At 37.4% G+C, this 20,910-nt stretch overlaps 2 protein-coding genes across 6 annotated transcripts in view; one reads left to right on the forward strand and one right to left on the reverse strand.

Moving 5' to 3' along the window:
• Nucleotides 1-8,642, forward strand: part of rnf24 (ring finger protein 24) — a 34,995-nt gene extending 26,353 nt beyond the window's left edge. For all 3 annotated transcript variants that reach the window (XM_051891909.1, XM_051891918.1, XM_051891928.1), the window contains 2 exons: nt 2,508-2,587; nt 4,949-8,642. In XM_051891909.1, coding sequence (XP_051747869.1) covers nt 2,508-2,587; nt 4,949-5,090 — 222 coding nt within the window. In that variant the 3' untranslated portion in view covers nt 5,091-8,642. The remainder of the gene's footprint in view (nt 1-2,507; nt 2,588-4,948) is intronic.
• A 3,133-nt stretch (nt 8,643-11,775) lies between these two features.
• fbxo41 (F-box protein 41) overlaps nt 11,776-20,910 on the reverse strand; it is a 58,916-nt gene continuing 49,781 nt past the window's right edge. For all 3 annotated transcript variants that reach the window (XM_051891746.1, XM_051891729.1, XM_051891737.1), the window contains one exon: nt 11,776-20,350. In XM_051891746.1, coding sequence (XP_051747706.1) covers nt 20,288-20,350 — 63 coding nt within the window. In that variant the 3' untranslated portion in view covers nt 11,776-20,287. The remainder of the gene's footprint in view (nt 20,351-20,910) is intronic.

A 20,910-nucleotide genomic window follows, 5' to 3' on the forward strand; every position in this document is an offset into this window, starting at 1 on the left:
CCACTGACTTTCAGAATCCACTAGCGTCTTGAGGGTGAGCAAATGATGACAGAATTTTCATTTTTGGGTGAACAATCCCTTTAACTATATCCACTTCACTAGATCCAACATTGAGTTAAAGAGTGTCCGACCACAGCATGAAGCCTAGGTTTTTAAGTTCAAGCCTCCATGAGTTAGAAAGATACAGCGGCCCTAAGCACAAAATGAGTAAATAATGTTTCGAGAGCTGAGATTATAAGTACCCTTCCTATAAGGTGATTAAATACATAGACAGACGCATTGTACAATACAGCTAGTGCACGGATGATTGATATGCAAACACACTGGTGCAGAAAACTAGCAAATGTGCCAGACAGTTGCCAAGATATGGATCCTCAGGTGGCAACCAGTGAGAACAGCATGGACATAAATATCACCGCATCAGTGAGTAAGATTTATTGTGCGTAATTCCACTGCAGTGAAACAGTCGGAAATAAAACTGCACGGTTTGTGTTGTATAATACTTGCGCGTAGCTGCAGCTCTCTAGGTGAGAGATCAAACAGACGAGAGCAGTAGAGTGAAACGGACTGAGCAATGCTTATGAAGGTTTATTTCTGTTTGTTAAAAAAGACCCCGGGGAGTCACGTTTGAACTGCAGAGGTGGTCCTTTCAATTCAGAAGCCTAGCAGAGAGAAGCAAAAACAGGGCCAGGATGTTAATAAAATAGAAATGCATGATAGTTCAAAGTGGCATACCATCACTGTTTAGGCCTCACTATTCTGATAGGAATGACACTGGCCTGGTTGGATGATTGATTATAAACAGATTAGCCTTGCTTGGAGTATAAAAACAGTAGTGAAGTATAGGCACTTGTCTGTTGTCTGCAGTATGCAGCTACATGTTTAGTGTTATGAAGAAACATGCACATACATGGGCGTATTCTGTTACTTGCTGGCTCTGTTAATGCCATTCTTTCCTGACAAAACACAACAGTGTATATTCAACAGACAATTTCTTATTCTTGCAGTCTCGCTCATCTCAAACAGAGAACCATTGTGTCTCGATAATTCGCTGGCCACCCCCTAGTCAGGGTCAATGACACCTAAAGCACTCGGACTGTATCTTATTTTATGATACACAAACAGAACAGTAAATAACTGTTGTGACAGACACCCTTGTGCCCAGGCACATTTGTCCGAAACCTCTTTTGTTCTCTTACAATTACTAGTTGTGCATTTCCCTGCTCCCTTATTTGCTGTCAGCAAGGTTAATGAAATATTTACTTGTGCACAGTTCTGATAATATGAGCTGATCTGTTTATGAGCTATCTGTCACTTGAAGTAAAAGTGTCTTAACCCTGTAGTCATGTTGTTGTTGTTGTTGTTGTTTTTTTTTTTCATTTTTCATTGAGAAGCTTTTTTTTTTTTTTTTGGCTTGTGCACTCATTCAGCAAGCCTCTTTCATTCACATAGTTGAAATAGTATACTAGTAATTTTAAAATAGTATACTAGTATTTTTTTTTTAATGTCTCAAATAAGATACAAACAATGTTATTTGAGAACCTAAATACACTGTCCCACAAACGTTGCAGTTTGATCTTTTGTTTTTTAGTAAAATATCACACCATTTTGAGAATACTTAAACGTTTCTAAAAAAAATAAATAATTAAGTCAAATTATTTTAGATTTAGGTTATGTTAAATTTAGGTTATATTGGTTTCTAAAGCATTTTTAAAATGTACTGCTATGTTACCTGACTGCAACGCAATGTTGTCAAATGTTATGAAAAAAGCATTTTATGCTTTCTGGGAATCCCTAACATCATTTTCATGCATATTTTCCAGCATTGTTTGAATGAATTAAGCGCTGTTTACCCTGATACACCCTGTCTCACTATTTGGCTTTACCTCAGTTCACTTTGTCATTTTCTTATACATTCTTCTGAATTTTAATGACTACTTTGTCAAAGGAACGAGCTAGTAGTCCTCAGTCTTATAAGGAATAGCCAAGACATGAGTCTTTGCCTATCTCCAGTTTACATCACCATTTAATTATGTCCAAATGTTCACAGAATTCCACCCTCTGATGTGAGACAGGTCATTAATCAAAGTGTTTGGCTTGGCTTTTATAGCACCAGGTCTAGACATGTTAGGCAGCCATCAGAAAAAGCTATATTTCCACTGACGCTTGTGTCCATGAAATGTTGTTGTTGTTTTTTTTTTTTAGATGAAATGCCATATCCACTTCACTGCTAGATAACAAAGGAACTTTTTGAGCGTAGACCATTTCATGACTTAAGATAGAGAAAGCCTTGGAAAACAAAATGTTCTTAAGAATATCGGTTTTATATTAATAAAGTTAGCAGTCCTGAATGAATACTGCATTACAACACTGATCTTTGAAGGTGATACCATTACTTGTTGAGACAAGTGTATTCAATGGAACCATTTTCTTCTTTGAGGATAAAATGTTTATATTTAAGCATTTTATCTGTGTGTTTATTGGAATTTATTGTTTTCTCTCTACAGATTTGTGCGGTGTGTTTGGAGGAATTCAAGCAGAAAGATGAATTGGGAATCTGCCCGTGTAAACATGCTTTTCACAGAAAGTGAGTACCCTGGCATATGTTGTTTTCTAAAAGTGGAAAATTTCTGCACCACTAGCAGCGCCCCAACTGGGCCAAAAATAACACTGGAGTTTGAGGTTGGATTACCTGTTTTACGAAAAGTGGCAGACAGGTCGTCTTGGACACTTGAAAAAGCATAAATTACACACTTAAAACGTTAAACTAAATGCAAATTTGCAATGTTACATGGTTTCAAGTGTGCTGTATAACTGTGCTCTGTCATTGATCTAGTTGAAATGTGTCTGCCTCACCCATCTTCTCATTCGCCCCTTTGTGAAACATTTGCACTGGGCTGTATGTCAGAGTAAATGCCAAAGTAAATGTCAGAGTAATGTTTGGACACTTATCAGAGGGGTTGGGAGCTCTCTGTTCTTTTTAAACATTTCAACATTTTAGTTTGCCTCTCTAGGAATCCAGCCAATTTTTAGAGCATAAAGTCATTACGAGTCATATATGAAATGCGTGTGTGTGTGTTTGTGTGTGTGTGTGTGTGTATGTATGTACGTATAGGGTAAGTTCAGTGTGATTGGGATACTTTTTTGCCATTGAGATGGCTTGGAAAAAGTGTCCCAATCAACCTGAATTCACCATCCATTCATCCATCCATCCATCTATCCATCCATCCATCCATCTATCTATCTACACACACACACACACACAGTGCTTAACACATTTATTAGACCGCCACCCAATGTAAGGTTTGTGCCACAGCTGCCCTAAACAAACAGTATTGGTGATTTCCAAAACCTTTTTTTTATGTTTCTGTAATGTTTAATCCACACCACTATGTGTAGGCTCTTTAGTCACGGTAGTGTTTCTAATGCTAAAATATAATTGTTGTTGGGATTTAATGGATTCAAAGATAGATCACACAAAAGTTTCATCAGAAGCAAGTCTTTGGGAACAACTAGAAACTATTTGGAAGTCAATAACAACAGAGACTGTGGGAAAAGTACATGAAAACAATGCCAGCAAGAATGCAAGCTGTTAGTGTTAGACTATTTAGTTGTTTCAGTTTATTTGCCTAATAAATGACAACAAACAAACTTTTAAACAAGTTTTGGACAGATTCCGAATATATATATATAATATATATATATATATATATATATATATATACACACACACACTACTATGTAGTATATTAAATGCTGTATTATTATTATTACAACTGTTTTGTCATTAAAAATATATTACAGAATAATGAAAAAATACATAAAAAAGGTTGTTTTTTTTTTCCATTTGTGCATTAGAAGCTCATAGTGTTATAGTTATGTCACAAGGGTGTTAGCCGATACATAACTACATGAAACATAATATAATGTGACACTTTCTATATATAATGTTGACATTTTCTTAGTCCTTGAGTGCCTTGGCCTTATATGTTTCTTAACGAGTTTAACCATTCCTTATCCAAAGAGCACTGGGATACGAAGGTTTTTACTCCAGTAGAACTCTTAGCATTTCTTGTTTTAATGTGACTACATCACATGGTGCATATCGTTTGCATGTCACGCTGTATGATGTACGAGTCGCAGGGAATTCCCATTAAGAAACCCCCAAAAATTCAGCTCAGCCAGTCCTGATTTGAATATTTTCTTACCACAGAAAATATTCTTACCTCTTTTCTGTAGACTATAAAAAGGTAAACTAAAACTAAATGCATTTAAACTATTAATAAAGGACAGAAAAAGTTTGTATGTAATATGTATGCATTGATTTTAGCAGGTTTTTCCTCAATCAACATGGTTCAATTGTGAAATAAAAAAAAAATATATATTAATAAAACTATAATTATGAATAATTCTAAAGATGATCAAATAATCATTAAAAATATCAAATTGATAAATATATAAATTGTTATGTTTGCATAATGATTGTTATGGACTGTTATTGAAATACAGGCAGACAAAAGAACTCACACTCTCATGTTATACTTCAGTCAAATCCCTAAAATCCCAAATCCCTGGTTAAATGTAGACCTCTGTATCATCGATCTGTTTGTGTACCTGATAGGACCAACACGTCCTAAAATAGAACTGTGCTTACAGTGAATTATTCATCAGAGCAGAGATGCCAACATCTCACTCAGACTAACCCGAGATTCAGTCTCACTTTCCACATGGGCTTCCTGCAAGGAGATGCCCAGCTTCGCCAACACAACCAGCCCTGAGATATCATATGAGATCACTTTTGACTTGCTACCAGTAATAGTTCGGGTTAGTGGAGCCTGTTTGTAGTGGGCAGTTTCACATACTCTGCTGTGATCTGGGAAATTCTGAGCATAATGTTATCTAGTTTGCCTTTCATCTACCACATTCTCTCTGTGTCTTTCTCTCTCAGGTGCCTTATCAAATGGCTGGAGGTGAGGAAGGTATGCCCGCTGTGCAACATGCCCGTCTTGCAGCTGGCACAGCAGCAGAGCATGTCCGAGCCTGTGCCCCCAATGCAGCAGCCTCTGCCCGGAGTGGAGAACCTGGTGTAGCCCCTCCTGTTTCTCCTAAAAATGTGACCACCACTACCTTCACACTCCCTCCTGTACAGGTACACGCTCATATCCAAGGACAGACCGCAGGATTTATGCCCAGAGCCACGGTGACCTGTGACCTGCATATGTTCCTGTCCCGTCTTGGTGGCTTTATAATGGATTTTTTCCCAAATTACAATAATAGATGATTTACTCAATCTGTCTTATGTGGGTTTAGCTTTTCTTCCTGTGGGATAATGAAGAAGAATTAAGTTTACATGGCCAAGCCATGTTTAAAGTAACCGTTCCACACCAAAGCACTTTTTTGAGGACACCAGTGAGAGGCAAAAAAATACAAGGACTAAAAATAACATAAAAAATACTTTTTTAACATAAGTTTTTTTTTAACAAGCACTTTACACAAAGTCTACTCAAACCTAGTTGCTTGTGATAGTAGCAAGATCTTTTTTTATATTTTATGATTTCAGACTTTTTTAGTTGATGTACACAGAGCCACAGAGCAAACCATTGGTATTATTTTCATTAGAGAGGGTTATGTTTATACTGTATATTAAAGGGACAGCAGCTCTCCAATGTGTATATGTTTGTTTGTGTTGTGACGGTCAGTAGGATGGCTGTATTGGTAGATACGGTTTGCTGCGACCTTTAGCTGGTGCCCAAAACTAATGTGAATGCAGAGTTTGTGTTATTAAGGTCAGGATGTGACCCAGCAGTATTTGATCTGTGTTCTGTGGATGCTTTATATTTGACATGCTTTTTAACTGAGGGGCTGTGTTAAATACACACAAACACACACACATGTCTGTAGCTTTGGGTTCAAGGGTGAATTTGATAAGAATTTTAAAGTACCCTAAAAAGCTAAAGGCAAAAGAAAAAACACTATTGTCACTCTTAGACTTCATTAGATATTCTAAATCATTCAGATTTTCCCAGCCAGTCTAAATAACATGATAATTATATAAATAATACCTTTTATTTTGTAAGGCCCCCTGCAATATGTATGATGTCGGCCTACACTTTGGGAACTGCTGCCATAAACCCCACCCGTTTCCATTAACTGTTCATAGTTGAAGCATTAGTCAGTTTCTGGCTTCAGTTTCCCAATCCACACACAGTATTGTTCAGTTTGTTCATCAGCTGCAGAGTTCTGCAGATCTGTTATAGAGTTACTGGAAATAGTTGCAAATGAAACAAGGTTTTAACCAAATTTAAACTGAACAAAATGTTCCAAAGTATTGTTTTGTGGTTTATCCTGTCTTTCATGGATTATTGTTACATAAATCTCCCAGGTTTTATGCCCCAGGTACTGTTGAGATGTATTATATTTTTTAGTTATCACAAATCTCCCATGAAGCTGTGGCTCTATGCAAAGCAGTAAATGTGTGTGTGTGTCTGTGTGGTTCTCATATTGTGCTACATAGCTTTCTGAAAATATACTTGGCTTAAAGCCCTAGATCTGTCTCCAACAAATATTAATAAATGAAATATTGCTCTAGTAAGGCAAATCAAACTAGACACGCTACAGAAACAAACTCAGATCTGACCAGAAGTCACTGGGATTGGAAAATGCCCTCAGTACAGACCCAGTTGACATACACAGTCTAGTCTAGTATCATTCCAGCATCTTTCAGCATATCAGTGAATCAGTCCGGCACTTTGTAACACAGAATTTTCAGCCATTAAAATCAATGAGCAGCAGGTGGATGCTGTCAGCAGGATGGGGCGTTCTTTATTCTACATAATAGAATGGACGCTCTGGCTCTTTCCTGCTCTATAGTACTCCTGTTTTTTTTTTTTTTTTTTTCAGGGTCATCCCACCAACCCTCTAGGGTCATGTTGGGTCTCTGTGCCCTCCATGTTAAGGCAGTCTAGGAAAGTATGTATAATATTACATATATGGGCTGGCCACAACACTTTAGAAATGATGCCAAATGTGGAAAAATTTTGTTGCTGAATTTGTAGTAGAAATATCTGACACAAGTAATGCTTTATGTAAACCCAAACTAAATCTGCACTGGTTTTATTTAAAGTGCTGTCTGGTCATGGATCGAATGTTGTGATATTCATTGCCCATGTTCTGCAGTGTGTCTGTGTTTTTGAGAGGCTAGATTCAGATTGTGAATTAAGTTAAGCTTATTTAATGAGGTTTTATTTTTTATTTATTTCTTTTCTCTTTTTCGCATTTGCTGTGTGTGTGAAGAAACTCTTGTGCATATTATCTAAAAAGAAAAAATGTAAAAAAAAAACAAAAAAAAAAAACTTTTTTTTGCTCTGGTACTTTGTCTTAACGAAGAGTAAAACACTGAGGGTTTACTTAAGACTTGTAATTCCTTATCACAGACAAATATTGTTAAATTGTGAGTCCTAAATTAGGATCTCTCCTTCATCTCTTTGGTGTTTGTAACACAGCAGGTCTTAAAGTGTCGCTCTGATCACGAATGTATACATATAGAGAGCTGTGGTTCAACTGTGTCATTATAATGTGAAAGTAGTTGATTGTGTCTAAAATTGAGTTACGTCACTGCACTTTTCATATTCTTCCGTTTTGGTGGTATTGGTGCCTCTCCGTTGAGGCGGAACTGAAATGGGGCAAAAAAAATTTCATCTTATTTATTGTGTGCTAAGGTTTAAAACCCATAACATTTCAATAGTATGTTCTAACAGCTCTAATTTAGTGATAATGCAGATTAGGCAAAGAAAGCCTTTCTTGACATTGTTTAAAGCAATTTCAAAATCCAAAATCGGTTTGAAAACATATCCAGAAAGTCAAATTAGTGCGTTTATACAGGAGGTAGTCCTCAAGTGGATTGGGAATGTTAAGTGATAGGTTACATTTTTCCTCAGCATATTCAAACTGTTTTTTAATGATCATTACTGAGAGTGCCATATCTGGTTGACCAATTGTATTTTGTAAAGACAAAATTAGGATTTCAGTTGCAACTTTACAACTTTTGTTTGTTCCTAACAGGCTTTTTAGACTAGAAGAAGATATTTAAAAGCTGTTGGAAAGAGATTGGCAGTATTTCTGTTGTAAAGTAGTAATTTCATAGAATGTGGTCAAGAGTCACTAAGGCACATAATGTAATTCAAATGTTTTTTTTTGTTTTTTTGATACATGATTACTATCAAAACTGAACTGCCAATACTATTCCAAAGTCATTGTGAACCACCATGGAATTTTCAGCTTCCTCTTTCCCCACACCACTCTTTTGCCTCATTCTGAGATATTGCCCCTCCCCTCACCATTGTGACCTCACAGATGTAAACATATGAGCCCCGCCCCTTCCCAACACAGTCTTGTTTTAACACTGCTAATGTTTGTGAATCTCACAAACATGTTTGTATAAGTAAGAATTCTGCAGCAGAATATTTTCTGTATAGTATTTGTAAACTATATTTTTGTATATTTAATCAACATTTTGAAGAAAATAAAAAATGCAAAGATGCTTTTTTTTTTTTTTTGCTAATTTTGTGTTATATTCATTAAAATATGTTGCATGTGACTGACTTGAAATGTAAATAAAGTTGCCAAGTTTTTGAAATAAAGAATATTTGTTGTCTTTCTTAAGATTAAGAAACTAATTTCTTCAAGATCAGCGCTAGCGTTACAATAAAGGTATATTGTGGGATAGTGAGGTAAACTGTTCCAACTTTACTTAAGTTATTCTCACAATGGCAGTAAATTATTCATAATCCATTGATTCTCCCTACTACTACTTCATCTTGTATGTTCCTTTCTAAAAAAGTCTACGGCTTATATACGTTCAGAAGCTCTTCCAGGTTTGTGGAATTGCACACACAGACCAACCACTGAAAACTGAGACCCACAGCATGATCACTGGATTTACAGGAATCATTTCACTTTTAAGAAGTGTTTTCTCGACATTGCATATCTAATCAGCTCCTGACGAACACATTCATTACTATTTGAATTATATCTCGTTATCCAAAGACCCCCTTGCATTGTGGTTGCAAGTGTTGCACATTTTATTCTGAAAATATAAATATAGCCTAGTTAGGCTTCTAAATCGAGTTGACGCTCTTTGTCCGAAAGGTCAATAACTTGCTATGTTTATTCTGCCCTTCAGCCATACTGACCCCACTAACTTCACTCTCAGCGTGTTTAGCATGTGCTAATCAAACAAACACAACACAATTCCCTCTGCAGATTAGCCGACAGGGGAACAAGAGCTTGTCTGTACTGTAAACAAATAAATACACACAGCTATCGGTTTCTTTTCTAAATGGAAATTCCTCATGAGAACTTGCCTATTTGTATCGCACACAAAAACTTCCACAAAAACTCACACTTGCTGTGAGAGATAAAACAATGTTTATATGTAAACAGTTATGTGGCTATATTATACTAGGTGTAACTAATAACCCTGAATCATTTAGGCTACTAAAGGTATTCGAAAAGACAGACTACGGACCACGTTATTTTCTGCTTGCTTAAACTGTGCACTACTGGCCTCTGGTGGACACTGTGATCAATGTAAAATTAAGATTATCTACTACATTTTAAATAATATGCAAACAGGACAACGCACACTATACAATGATCAGCTCTCGGCAAAATGCTCAGTACACGACAAAAAAAAAAGTGCTTTTAATGAGAAACATTTGTTGACAATGAGATGGTCCAAATTTAATAAAAATACTGTAATGATACTGCCTGAGGTCGCACTTAACTCCCGTTGCATTTTATTTAGACTATTTTATACTTTAGCACTAAATGAAAAATTATTTATATTTGTCTTTTCTTTTTTTTTTCTTTTTTTTTTTTTAACCGTGTATGTTGGGAGTGACCTCTTTGCTTGTAACAACCGAAAATGCCAAAAGTAAATAATAAAAAAAAATAATAAAAATCAAATAATAAAAAGGTAACACTTTACAATAAGGTTCCATTTGTTACCATAGTTCAAGGTTATAATCTGACTCTCTCTCATCATTCTGCACAGAATGCTGCCATCTGATTCAGCGTCTCCTGCAGCAGGACCCAAGCTGGCAGATTGGTTTGGAGGAAATCCTGCTCCATTCATGATGAGCAGGACTGAGTCTAGCTACTAATGACTGAAATATTCACATTTTGACTCACTATTTTATATGCATTCATGTTGTTTGTTTATTGTGACACGATTCTAAAGTCAGATCTCTGTACTGTATGTAGACAATAATCTTGATTACTGTTATTTGTTTCAGGCCACCCTTTAAGAAAGAAGAAACAGGAAAATGTAAATAGTGCAAATTAAATGGAAATTTTATTTGCACTACTTACCACCACAGTTCCAGGTTTCCTCCCGAGCCGTAGAGTCTTGTGGGTCTGGCAAGCCTCCACAGTAGTGACTGGCACCAACTTTATGGCAGAACTCCATGTCAAGGTCATTGTGATCCCAGAAGTTCCAAATGGCACAGAGGTTCCTGCCACAGCTGTCCCAGAGGCTCAAGTCTTGGCCTCTCTATCCCTCAGCTTAACGTCTTGCGAGGCTTCCGAGCCTTGGTAGCGTCTGCCACCTTGGTTTGATATTTGCACTTGGCAGTATTACTTGCTTATTTGTTGACCACATACTACACGAGCAAAATGTGACAATGAATTTTACCACAAAAACATTAAACTGACAGGTGAAGTGAATAATATTGATTATATCACACTGTAAACCTGAATAAGCTGGCAAAACTCAAAAAAATTGAGGTAATCAGTTACATAAAATTTTTAAGTTAAGAAATTCAAAGTTTAAGTAAGCAGAACTGGCAGATTTCAATTTTTTATACATACATATATATATATATATATATATATATATATATATATATCGGAATCGGGAAAGGTCTGAGGGCCGGGACATGAACTTAGATCACCCACAATGGCGCTATATGTCGAGCTGCCCATGAGGCTATTAGCGCCGACATCTTAAAGGGGGGTATCACACACAGTTTCTGCCAATCTCATGTTAATCTTGAGTACCTATAGAGTAGTAGTGCATCCTTCATATCTCCGAAAAGTCTTTAGTTTTATTATATTTATAAAAGATACATACGCTGTACCAAGTCTTTCTGAAAACAGCCGAGTGACATTGTTGATTTTCGTTAAGTCCTGTGACCTGTGCAGCGCTGCCGACGACTTCTGTAAAGCCGAACGCACGTTGATGGGCGTGCTCTTGCTCTCTCGCTCTGGCCGACGTGTGCGCGCGCTCTCTTCCGGGAGAAGTTCCCGTACAAGGAATTCCCCATACTCGAAAAACAGACCGCGAAATTTATGAGGATTTAAATTTATGAGAATCCAACTCGAAATTTATGAGAATCCAACTCTTTAACAGTGTAAATAAGTAAGAATACATGAAATAGCATTATACACTGTTTCGTGAACTCAAAAGAAAAAGAAAGTTCTAAATACTCATAAAAGTTTATTTGATTTAACTAAATTATTTGAGTTTGCCCTACTCAAACCAATTAAATATTTTGAGCGTTGGGATTTACAATGCATTACAATAGCGACCTTCAAAGGGTGGGATATATTAGGCAGCAAGGGAAAAGTCAGTTCTTGAATTCCATGTGTTAGAAGCAGGAAAAATGAGCAAGTGAAAAGATCTGAGTGATTCTGACGTCAGATCATCTCCAAAATGGCTTGTGGGGTGTTCCTAGTATGCAGTGGTTAGTAATACAAAGACCTCTTCACACAATATGAGTATATATATCAGATTTTTATTAGAACTCATAGAATATGCCTGGAACAAAATGGCATGAGATTTGGAATGTAAACAATTCCATCACACTCTTATAATCAGCTTTTCGCAAACTGGAATAACCGGTCGAAAAGACAATAAGAAATGCTATTAAGCAGGCCACAACAATACAACAAATGAAAAAAAAAAGAAAAGAAAAAAAGTCTGCAGTCACTTGTTCCCACAGGCAAGAAAGTTGTTTAAACATGAACATTTTCCAATAAATATTAAACTATGGGTAATGAATTGCCTTTTTGTGCAACAGCAGAGAATGTGCATGGTATTCATTAAATAACGTCAATGCAATCTGTTGGTATAAAAAAAGCAACACAATTTAATTTATGTTGCCAGAAGATGTTTGAGGTAATGCATGAAAGCAGTTCAGACAGATGGGCATAAAATACAATCATTCAAACGAGAGCCTAAGAGGTAATGACAATGACTAAAAAACACAACGGCACAAAGCTGAACATCGAGGAAGCCATATATCAATATCGCCAAATCAAGGAATGAATACCATATTAATGGCTAGAGTAGCAGAAATAAAATAAATGATGTACATTGTTATATTCATTCCAGGGCTGTGGAGTTTGAATATGGCTGTTTAGATTGTAAATGCCGTTTCTGTCTTATTTTCCACAAAACGTAATTGGAACAAAACAGCTGATAATACTCCACAATTAATAAATCTCCACAATTAATAAATCATCTGTTTGTAGATTTGTCTTTTTGACATACTTTTAATAATAGGTCATTGATTTGATGGTTACAATTACAGCTACACATGAATTGTCACAACATCTGGCACCTAACAATAGTTCACACCACTATAACTGATTGTTTAAAGAAGTTCTGTTCAGTGGAACAGAAACAATGGTTATGCTTACATAAAAGTTATATTTATCTTTCTGACTGCTTCAGGTCTTCATTCTGTGATCGATCCCCTTTTCTTCCCTCCAAGTTACAACCATTTTCTAAATCTGTCAGTATCAATTACAGTTTTGGGTTTGAGAATCTCTTTTAGTCAAAATTTCAAATTCAAAGTGCTTACACTATTAATCCATCATCACTTTCACCACTTACTGAAGTCAAAGCAAAAAAAAAACAAAAACGTTTGAATGTTTTTACATGACCAAGCAATTATATTTATATATATATTACTATTTATTTTTTTATATTGCAGGTTAATGCTATGCATCAAATAAGTCCACTGCAAGGGTTTCATAAAAAGTCACTAACGCTATTGAACGGACCGATCACATGATGAATGGAAAGCTGATAGTCTTCCAGTGCAAAGCTTAGGAAAAGAGGAATTGCACATGAATTATACGAAACCAACCATCACAGAGCATTGGAAGTGCTCTGATAAAAAAAAGTGCATTACATGTCAGATTCTTTAAAAAGGCTCGACGTTAAACAAAATAGAACATCAACGGCTTAATACTAAACATTAGCGGTTACCTTTTATCATAATAATGGTGCAACGGTTGCTCAGTCTAAAAATGAAAGGCAGCAAGCAGTAATCCAGAGCGCTCAGATCTAATAATCTAATAACATCTACAGCAGAACAGTTGAAAAGGCAACATGATATATAATGCTTTAGCACAAACATGCCATCATCATAGACATCTCTTTTATAGAAATAAATAGTTGAAATAAACTGTACTCTGTTTAAATTATTTCCATCTCTATAGGACTCTGATACACATTCAATATAAAGCATCTATCATACACAGCATACTGCAAATTCGATACCTTTAAACTCTGGAAGTCAGTATGGGCACCACACAGGAAACCATTTACAGGCGGATACCCGTTAAACGCTTCAGGTTGTCTCTTTCTTTGTTACATTTCAAATATTTACACCGTTTTTTAATTCCTTTCCTATAGAAACAACATATACATACAGTTTTTTTTAAAGTCTTCAGAAGACAAGAGTGCCAGTACACGCGAAAAGTCATTGTGTGGGGTTGTGGGTAAGTTGCCCTGTTCTACATCTGCAACTTCTTTCTTTAAGATGGTCTTGCAGTTTCCATTCTGGTCCACATTGCTTCATTTGAACAGCCATCCTGAAGTAACCTCAGGCAGTTTGTGTGAATACTCCACTCCGCTAATTCAAGCCCCATTATGTGTTTTAAGACAGGAAGTAGAACGTTGCACCATAGAAGTGCTCGCCTTGACTAAAGCACTTAGAGTTGTGGGATTACAAATTTAAGAATCTGTTTAAGATCTGCTGATCCTACATCCTGACATAACCTCACATGAAATATTAAGGTGAAGTATATTGTATTTAACATTCTGAGGTAAAGATAATGACAATTTAAGGAGATCAAGGCAGGCAGCCCAGGTGTCTGTAACATTAACCTTTTGTCTTCATGCACTTCCTAACCATTTGGCTCAAGATACAGCTGTGACTTTGTCTCTATGATAATGTAAAGGTATGGGCCATGCTGTCAGACTGAGTGGATTAACACCTATGCATTTGAATGACACCGTTATGCTGATTAGATCATGGCTGGGAAATGTAGGGAATGGGCTGATTCCTGCACTGCACTTGCATGCTTTGTTTAGATTGTCTCCACCTCTACTCTATGTATCCCTCCCCCTTGAATGTATATGAACTACCAAGTACACTGCCTTAGTTAGACTTGGATGACTACAGCGACCCACAGCACGTTTCTCAATAAAGAGTAACTTCTGCTTAAAAGATATCCCAACGTCTCCTGGTCTCTGCTTCGACGAGGAAAAAGTTTCCTACAGTTTTGGTGCCGTGACCCGGATAGAGCTTCTCACCTCAATCCTGATTGAAACTTCAAGCACAACAAAGATCTGATCCAAAAGAAGATCCAAGCTGAATTTTCCTGTACACCCAAGGGTTGGTGAGTGATACTCTATCCAAAAGAACCATTAAGACCAGTACCAAGTTTTATCCTCTGCGCCGTCAGAGAAGAGTTAACAGACAGCTGTAGGGTTTGGTTAACTAAGTTATCCTCTAAAAATGTTCTTTTAGAGATGAAGTTTACCCTCTGTTTAGGCAGGGAAGATTAGCATTACATGCTAATATTGGTATCCTCTGCTTAGGCAGGGAAGATTAGCATTACATGCTAATATTGGTAACCTTTGTTCAGGCAGGGAAGATTAGCATTACATGCTAATATTGGTATCCTCTGCTTAGGCAGGGAAGATTAGCATTACATGCTAATATTGGTATCCTTTGTTCAGGCAGGGAAGATTAGCATTACGTGCTAATATTGGTATCCTTTGCTCAGGCAGGGAAGATTGGTATCACATGCTAATATTGGTTTATCCTCTGTTTAATCAGGGAAGGTGGTGTGTTAACAGAATAGTCATTATCTACTTTGCTAGAGAAGAAGGTTCATCCTCTGTTAATTCAGGGAAGGTTACAACTGTTACAGTGTGGAAGCAAGTTGGTTCTACTCTGCTCACCAGAGAAGGTTGAATATATTACGATGTGTATTAACTAGGTTAACCTCTGCTCTGTCAGGGAAGTGTTGAAGTGTATTGTTGTGCCAGAAAGACATTACAAAATGTTGAGAAAGAACGCTAGACTAATTCCAACAACTGAGAAAGGTGGACTAGCTACCCCTTTATGGACAGATAGTGAGTTCAAATCATTGTTAGGAAAGCACATGGACTCAATAGTGACTGAGTCAGTCAGATTGGATTTGACAAAGAAATTTGGGATTCATCCAGAAAAAGTTTGGTCTATTGAAGAATGCAAAAAGGTACTTGGTGCTTGTATTCGGAAGAAAAATATGAAGGGCATTATCTGCTGCCACAGAGAATTTAGTCTATCCATTGCACAAGAACAAATCCAACGTATTGCTAAGTTAGAAAAGCAGAACAAACAGTTGCACACTCGAGTGTCTCATCTCACGCAGAAGTTGGGCCTTAACAAAGCCTCAACCAAATGTGACTCAAAAGACCAACAGTCAGATGAAAGCTATCCTGACTTAGAGTCTTTCTGTAGACTAGAGGGCAATAGCAATACTGGATTCATGGATAAAGATGTAAATGCAGTTGAAGTGTGTGGAGCAAGACAAAAGGCTCAGAGTAGGGTAAAAGGTGTTGACACAGTTACATCTGTAACCCCCATACTCCAGTTACAAGCAGTCAGTACAGCTCTAGGTCCTGAAGACATAGAAAGACTTGCTGAGAGTTTGCCATCAGTGCAGAGAAATTTTTCTGAGTTTAGGACAGAGTTGTCCAGGAAAATGAAGCTCTATGATATGTCCCTAGCTGAAGTCACCCAGCTAATGTCACAAATCCTGAAAGAGTCAGAATTCAGTGATTTTGAAAGTGCTGTAAATAATTCTGAGTTTCAGCATTCCAGCAAAGGTGAATTGAGAGAAGGAGTTCTGAGAGTGTTACAGAACCTTGTTGGACCAAAGGTGGACTGGTCAAAGATCACTAGTTGTGTACAGAAGAAGGATGAAACTGTAAGTGAGTACACTGAAAGATTTTGTCAGTCAGCTGCAGCATACAGTGGAATAGCAGACACTCCAGAGAAGGTGTTAAAGGATAATGGACCACTGGTCCGCATGTGGTTTGATGGGCTCTCATCAGAATACAAAAATGCATTGCCTTTCTTAGACCTCACATGGTCCAATGGAACTCTGCAAAACAACTTAGATCGGTTAGCTATTTGGGAAAGAGACTCAGATGTCAAGACAAGAGTAAAGATTGCAGCAGCATCCTTTAAGGTCAACACAGAGAATCGACAGAAACGTAAATGTCCTAAGAGAGAAGGCAGTTGTCATTACTGTGGTAAACCTGGACATTGGATGAAAGAGTGTAGGAAAAACAAAAAGACATTTAAAGAAATGAACAGCTTTACTCAGCTCCTACTCAGTCTACTTGCTACACTGAAACTGCCCCTCCCCTCTTCTCCAAACACTTGGAGCAACAGCTTACTGACATGCTAACCATTTGGGCTGTGAGTGCTTAATTTCCCCAGTAATCTACAAGAAAGCTGAAAGACTCATTCTGAACAAAAGAAAGTTGACTGTCACTTCCACCATTTGGGGTACACTGGTTAAGTACACTCACAGCCTTAAATGTTATGCTACAGCACACTCCATTCACTTATCCATCCTCTGTGGGTTATGATGTCTGCTATGACTGATGTTTCAATGGAAGATGGAGGTGTAGCACAGTAAAGTTAACAAATTAACTACAGGGAGAGAATAGGACACACAGACCAGTGAGGAGCCCAGGGAAGAACCGAAGTGCAACAGGCCTCGGGGGCCAACCCTGTGGTGAAGACTTCCTCATAGGTTTCCCCCTCTCAGTAGTTTATCCCCACCTTACTGGTCTATAGGTGTCAAATTGATTAAGACTAGGTTAAAAAAAAGGAACAAAACCACTATACGATCACTAGGAGTTTATGATGATCAGAGTTAGACAGAAAAACTATACGATCATCAGAGGTCTAACGTACTAAAGTCTATGCATGAATACTGCTGGTCTGCTGTTTCTTTGTTTTCTTGTGTTGCAGGTATGTGTATATGCCATGACAGCTCATAAGCAGCACCTGGTGTAAAGCATCACCTCAGATATCCATGAACAACCTTCATGAAGACAGAGTCATCTGAGCAACTCGGAGTTGCACAATGACAAAGAATCATCTGAGCAACTTGGGACAAACATGGAAATGCATTGGAAATGGACTCTACAGGGAACAGACTCCACAGCTATTCAGGCGCCATGGACTTTTAGGACTTCCACGCTTATGCTACATGGTTTTCTGTGTCATCATGTAGTTTATACAACATATTACCACCCTGCGTTGTATATGTGTGTCAACAGTATACTCAAGTTAAAGAACAACACTTATGTAAATGTTGGACACGACATAGAATAAGATGTATGTGCCTGTATCTGTTACAAGTTACATGACTGGAAGATGGGACTTATGTTAACAAACATAGGTTAAAGAAGGGATTTAAGAAGGTTTAAATTTGTATTATGTGAGAGTTATTAGAACTCTCAAAGGGGGGACTGTGGGATTACAAATTTAAGAATCTGTTTAAGATCTGCTGATCCTACATCCTGACATAACCTCACATGAAATATTAAGGTGAAGTATATTGTATTTAACATTCTGAGGTAAAGATAATGACAATTTAAGGAGATCAAGGCAGGCAGCCCAGGTGTCTGTAACATTAACCTTTTGTCTTCATGCACTTCCTAACCATTTGGCTCAAGATACAGCTGTGACTTTGTCTCTATGATAATGTAAAGGTATGGGCCATGCTGTCAGACTGAGTGGATTAACACCTATGCATTTGAATGACACCGTTATGCTGATTAGATCATGGCTGGGAAATGTAGGGAATGGGCTGATTCCTGCACTGCACTTGCATGCTTTGTTTAGATTGTCTCCACCTCTACTCTATGTATCCCTCCCCCTTGAATGTATATGAACTACCAAGTACACTGCCTTAGTTAGACTTGGATGACTACAGCGACCCACAGCACGTTTCTCAATAAAGAGTAACTTCTGCTTAAAAGATATCCCAACGTCTCCTGGTCTCTGCTTCGACGAGGAAAAAGTTTCCTACAGAGTAGACCGTTTAGACTGTGTGATTTCAGCTCGGAGACTGGCCAAGGGGAGCAGAAATGCCTGATGGGTAAGTGGTACAGCACCGAGAGCGGTCGAGACCATTACTTGCATCAGTATTATTGCATCAGCATGATTTTTCTTTAAAAAAAGGATGACATATTCTATTTTTTTTGTATGATTGACTTCTAGCTAAAACCATTTAAGTGCTCTAACATTCATTTTCAGAGTAAACGTCTTCCTAACCATGGAGTGATATTCAAACAGAAAGCAAAACCTGACATGTCATGCGATCTACTCAAAAGTGCATCAAAAATATCCCAGTAAATAAACCTGTTGTCTTTAAAAAAAACAAATGAAAATGTTAACTTCACAATGCTGGCCTTGACAAAACAAGGCTATGAATACTGAATTCAATCTCAGCTGTGCAGAATCATTTTTCATTTTCTAGTCTGACTGCACCAGCCTAATATGGCTATTGTTAATGTTAACGTACTTCCTAGTTTCAACAATTAAAGGTCCGAGGAGCCAAAACCCAACCCACACATTTCCAAAGTGCAGTTCTTATAGATTCCGTGAAGAACCTAATGTGACACCTGTATGTATTTGTTTTCATCCCTTCTATTCGATTGTGCAGTGTGTACATTCAGAACTCAGAATCTGAATTCTCCATTCAGTGGTGTCTACCTTTAGAACATGGAAAGTACCATCTGAAGTCAACAGAGCAGATGGGGATTTATTCCACGCCACCAGCCTGAGTTCCATAGAACTTCATCAGAAGTTTGAACGGTAAGTGATGGAAGAGATGGAGACGTTGACATCTGAGGTGAAACAGTAGGCGTAGATTGGGGTGACAGCACCATGAGCTGGTCTCTATCCATCACTACGTGAATTTGCCCTTAAATTCCCTTTAGATAAGTGCACACCATGTAGGGAATTCACTATTCACTGATTCACTAATGGCACATTGGGAATGACCAAAATTCAACCTCGAAAACAAAATGTCGAAGCTATGGATGGCACATTATGGAGAAGGCATTGCAAATCAGTCTGGAACAACAGATGATGAGAAACAATCTCTTGCCAGAGAGACCCTGGTCATGGAAATACTGATAAAGAACGGGAGGGTCTGACACGAATGAGGCAGCGGAGCTTGTGTTTATTGGCTTCTGCATTCGGTTTGAACTCGTGCTTATGGACACAAGATATCTGCAAGTATAATAGTAGTTTCTATGGAGACACGGCATCCCCTAAAGAAGGGTCTTGGTAAGCCATGTTTGAAGCTGGTGATTATGTTATGTCGAAACTGTCCAAGTAATATGGCTGGTTGAAGCATCCAGACGACTAATGAACGAATGCGCCTCTTTGCTGAATGTTGGGGAAACAATCGATCTGATCACACAAACACACACTCCCACATTAATAACTTACGCATGTGCATTTTAAATTTGTGCTGTTTGGATTTCACGTTGATTTTATGTTTCAGGTTAATCTGGAATATGAGACTGTTCCCTCCTGCAGCGCTGTGCTCTGAAGAGAGACAACATGTTCTCTTTTAAAGTTTAGTGCGTTTGGCAAGTAGGAGAAAAATCCTTAGTCTATAATCGTAACTTGTTTTGAATTGGGTCTGACTGTTGGAACGGGATCCAGGGCAAGTAATCATGCCTTCTCGTAGAGTTTGTTATGTATTATCTTTACAAGCTCCTCTATTTGGTTGCGTCGTGTCAAAGCTAACAGATGCGCCCGTCTTGGTGTGGTAGACTGGTGTTTAGGGTTCAAACTGAAGCGGAAGTGTTTGATTCTTCCTCGTTTCATCAAGGAGAGAATGACTCGATCAGGCTGAAATATTCGGTGAACCTTCATATGGCTCTGGCCTCAACACAGCAGAGTTAGCACAAGCCATCTGCCTTCACATGGAGGATTTTGGAGAAACCAGGTCTTTTCTTGAGTGCCTGAGAGAAGGCAGCAGAAAGGGTATGAATGAACAGGTTATATATTTCTGGAAATATGAATGTCGTATGTACAGTATGATGTTGGGTACATGTTGGGTAATTCATAGTAAAAAAGTGAAATGGATTGAAAACTGCAATTATAGCATTTCATTATAATGTAATAGTAAAAATAAACAAAATTACATTATTGAGACTGAGAGAGTATAGTAGTGAGGTCTGATTTGGCTCGACATTTCAGGTTTGTCAACCAACATTAAAAAACAACAACAGCAATGTTGTTATAGTTAATAAAACTAAAGCTACTAAAAATTGATTTCGGTAATTGAAATAACTTGAAAAAAAAATAAATTTGTAAATGGAAATAATGCTAAAATAAAATAAAATAAAATACAAACAGTAGATAAAATAATTAAACTAGAAAAAAATCTAAATAGCTAAGATTAAGAACTACAATTACTAATACTAAAACTGAAATAAAAATAAATTAAAGATAAATAGAAATATTAAACTAATAAAAATGACAAACAAAATGACTAAAATTAAAATAAAAAATGAAAGTA

The sequence above is a fragment of the Ctenopharyngodon idella genome, chromosome 1 (assembly GCF_019924925.1).
Source record: "Ctenopharyngodon idella isolate HZGC_01 chromosome 1, HZGC01, whole genome shotgun sequence".
NCBI lineage: Eukaryota > Metazoa > Chordata > Actinopteri > Cypriniformes > Xenocyprididae > Ctenopharyngodon > Ctenopharyngodon idella.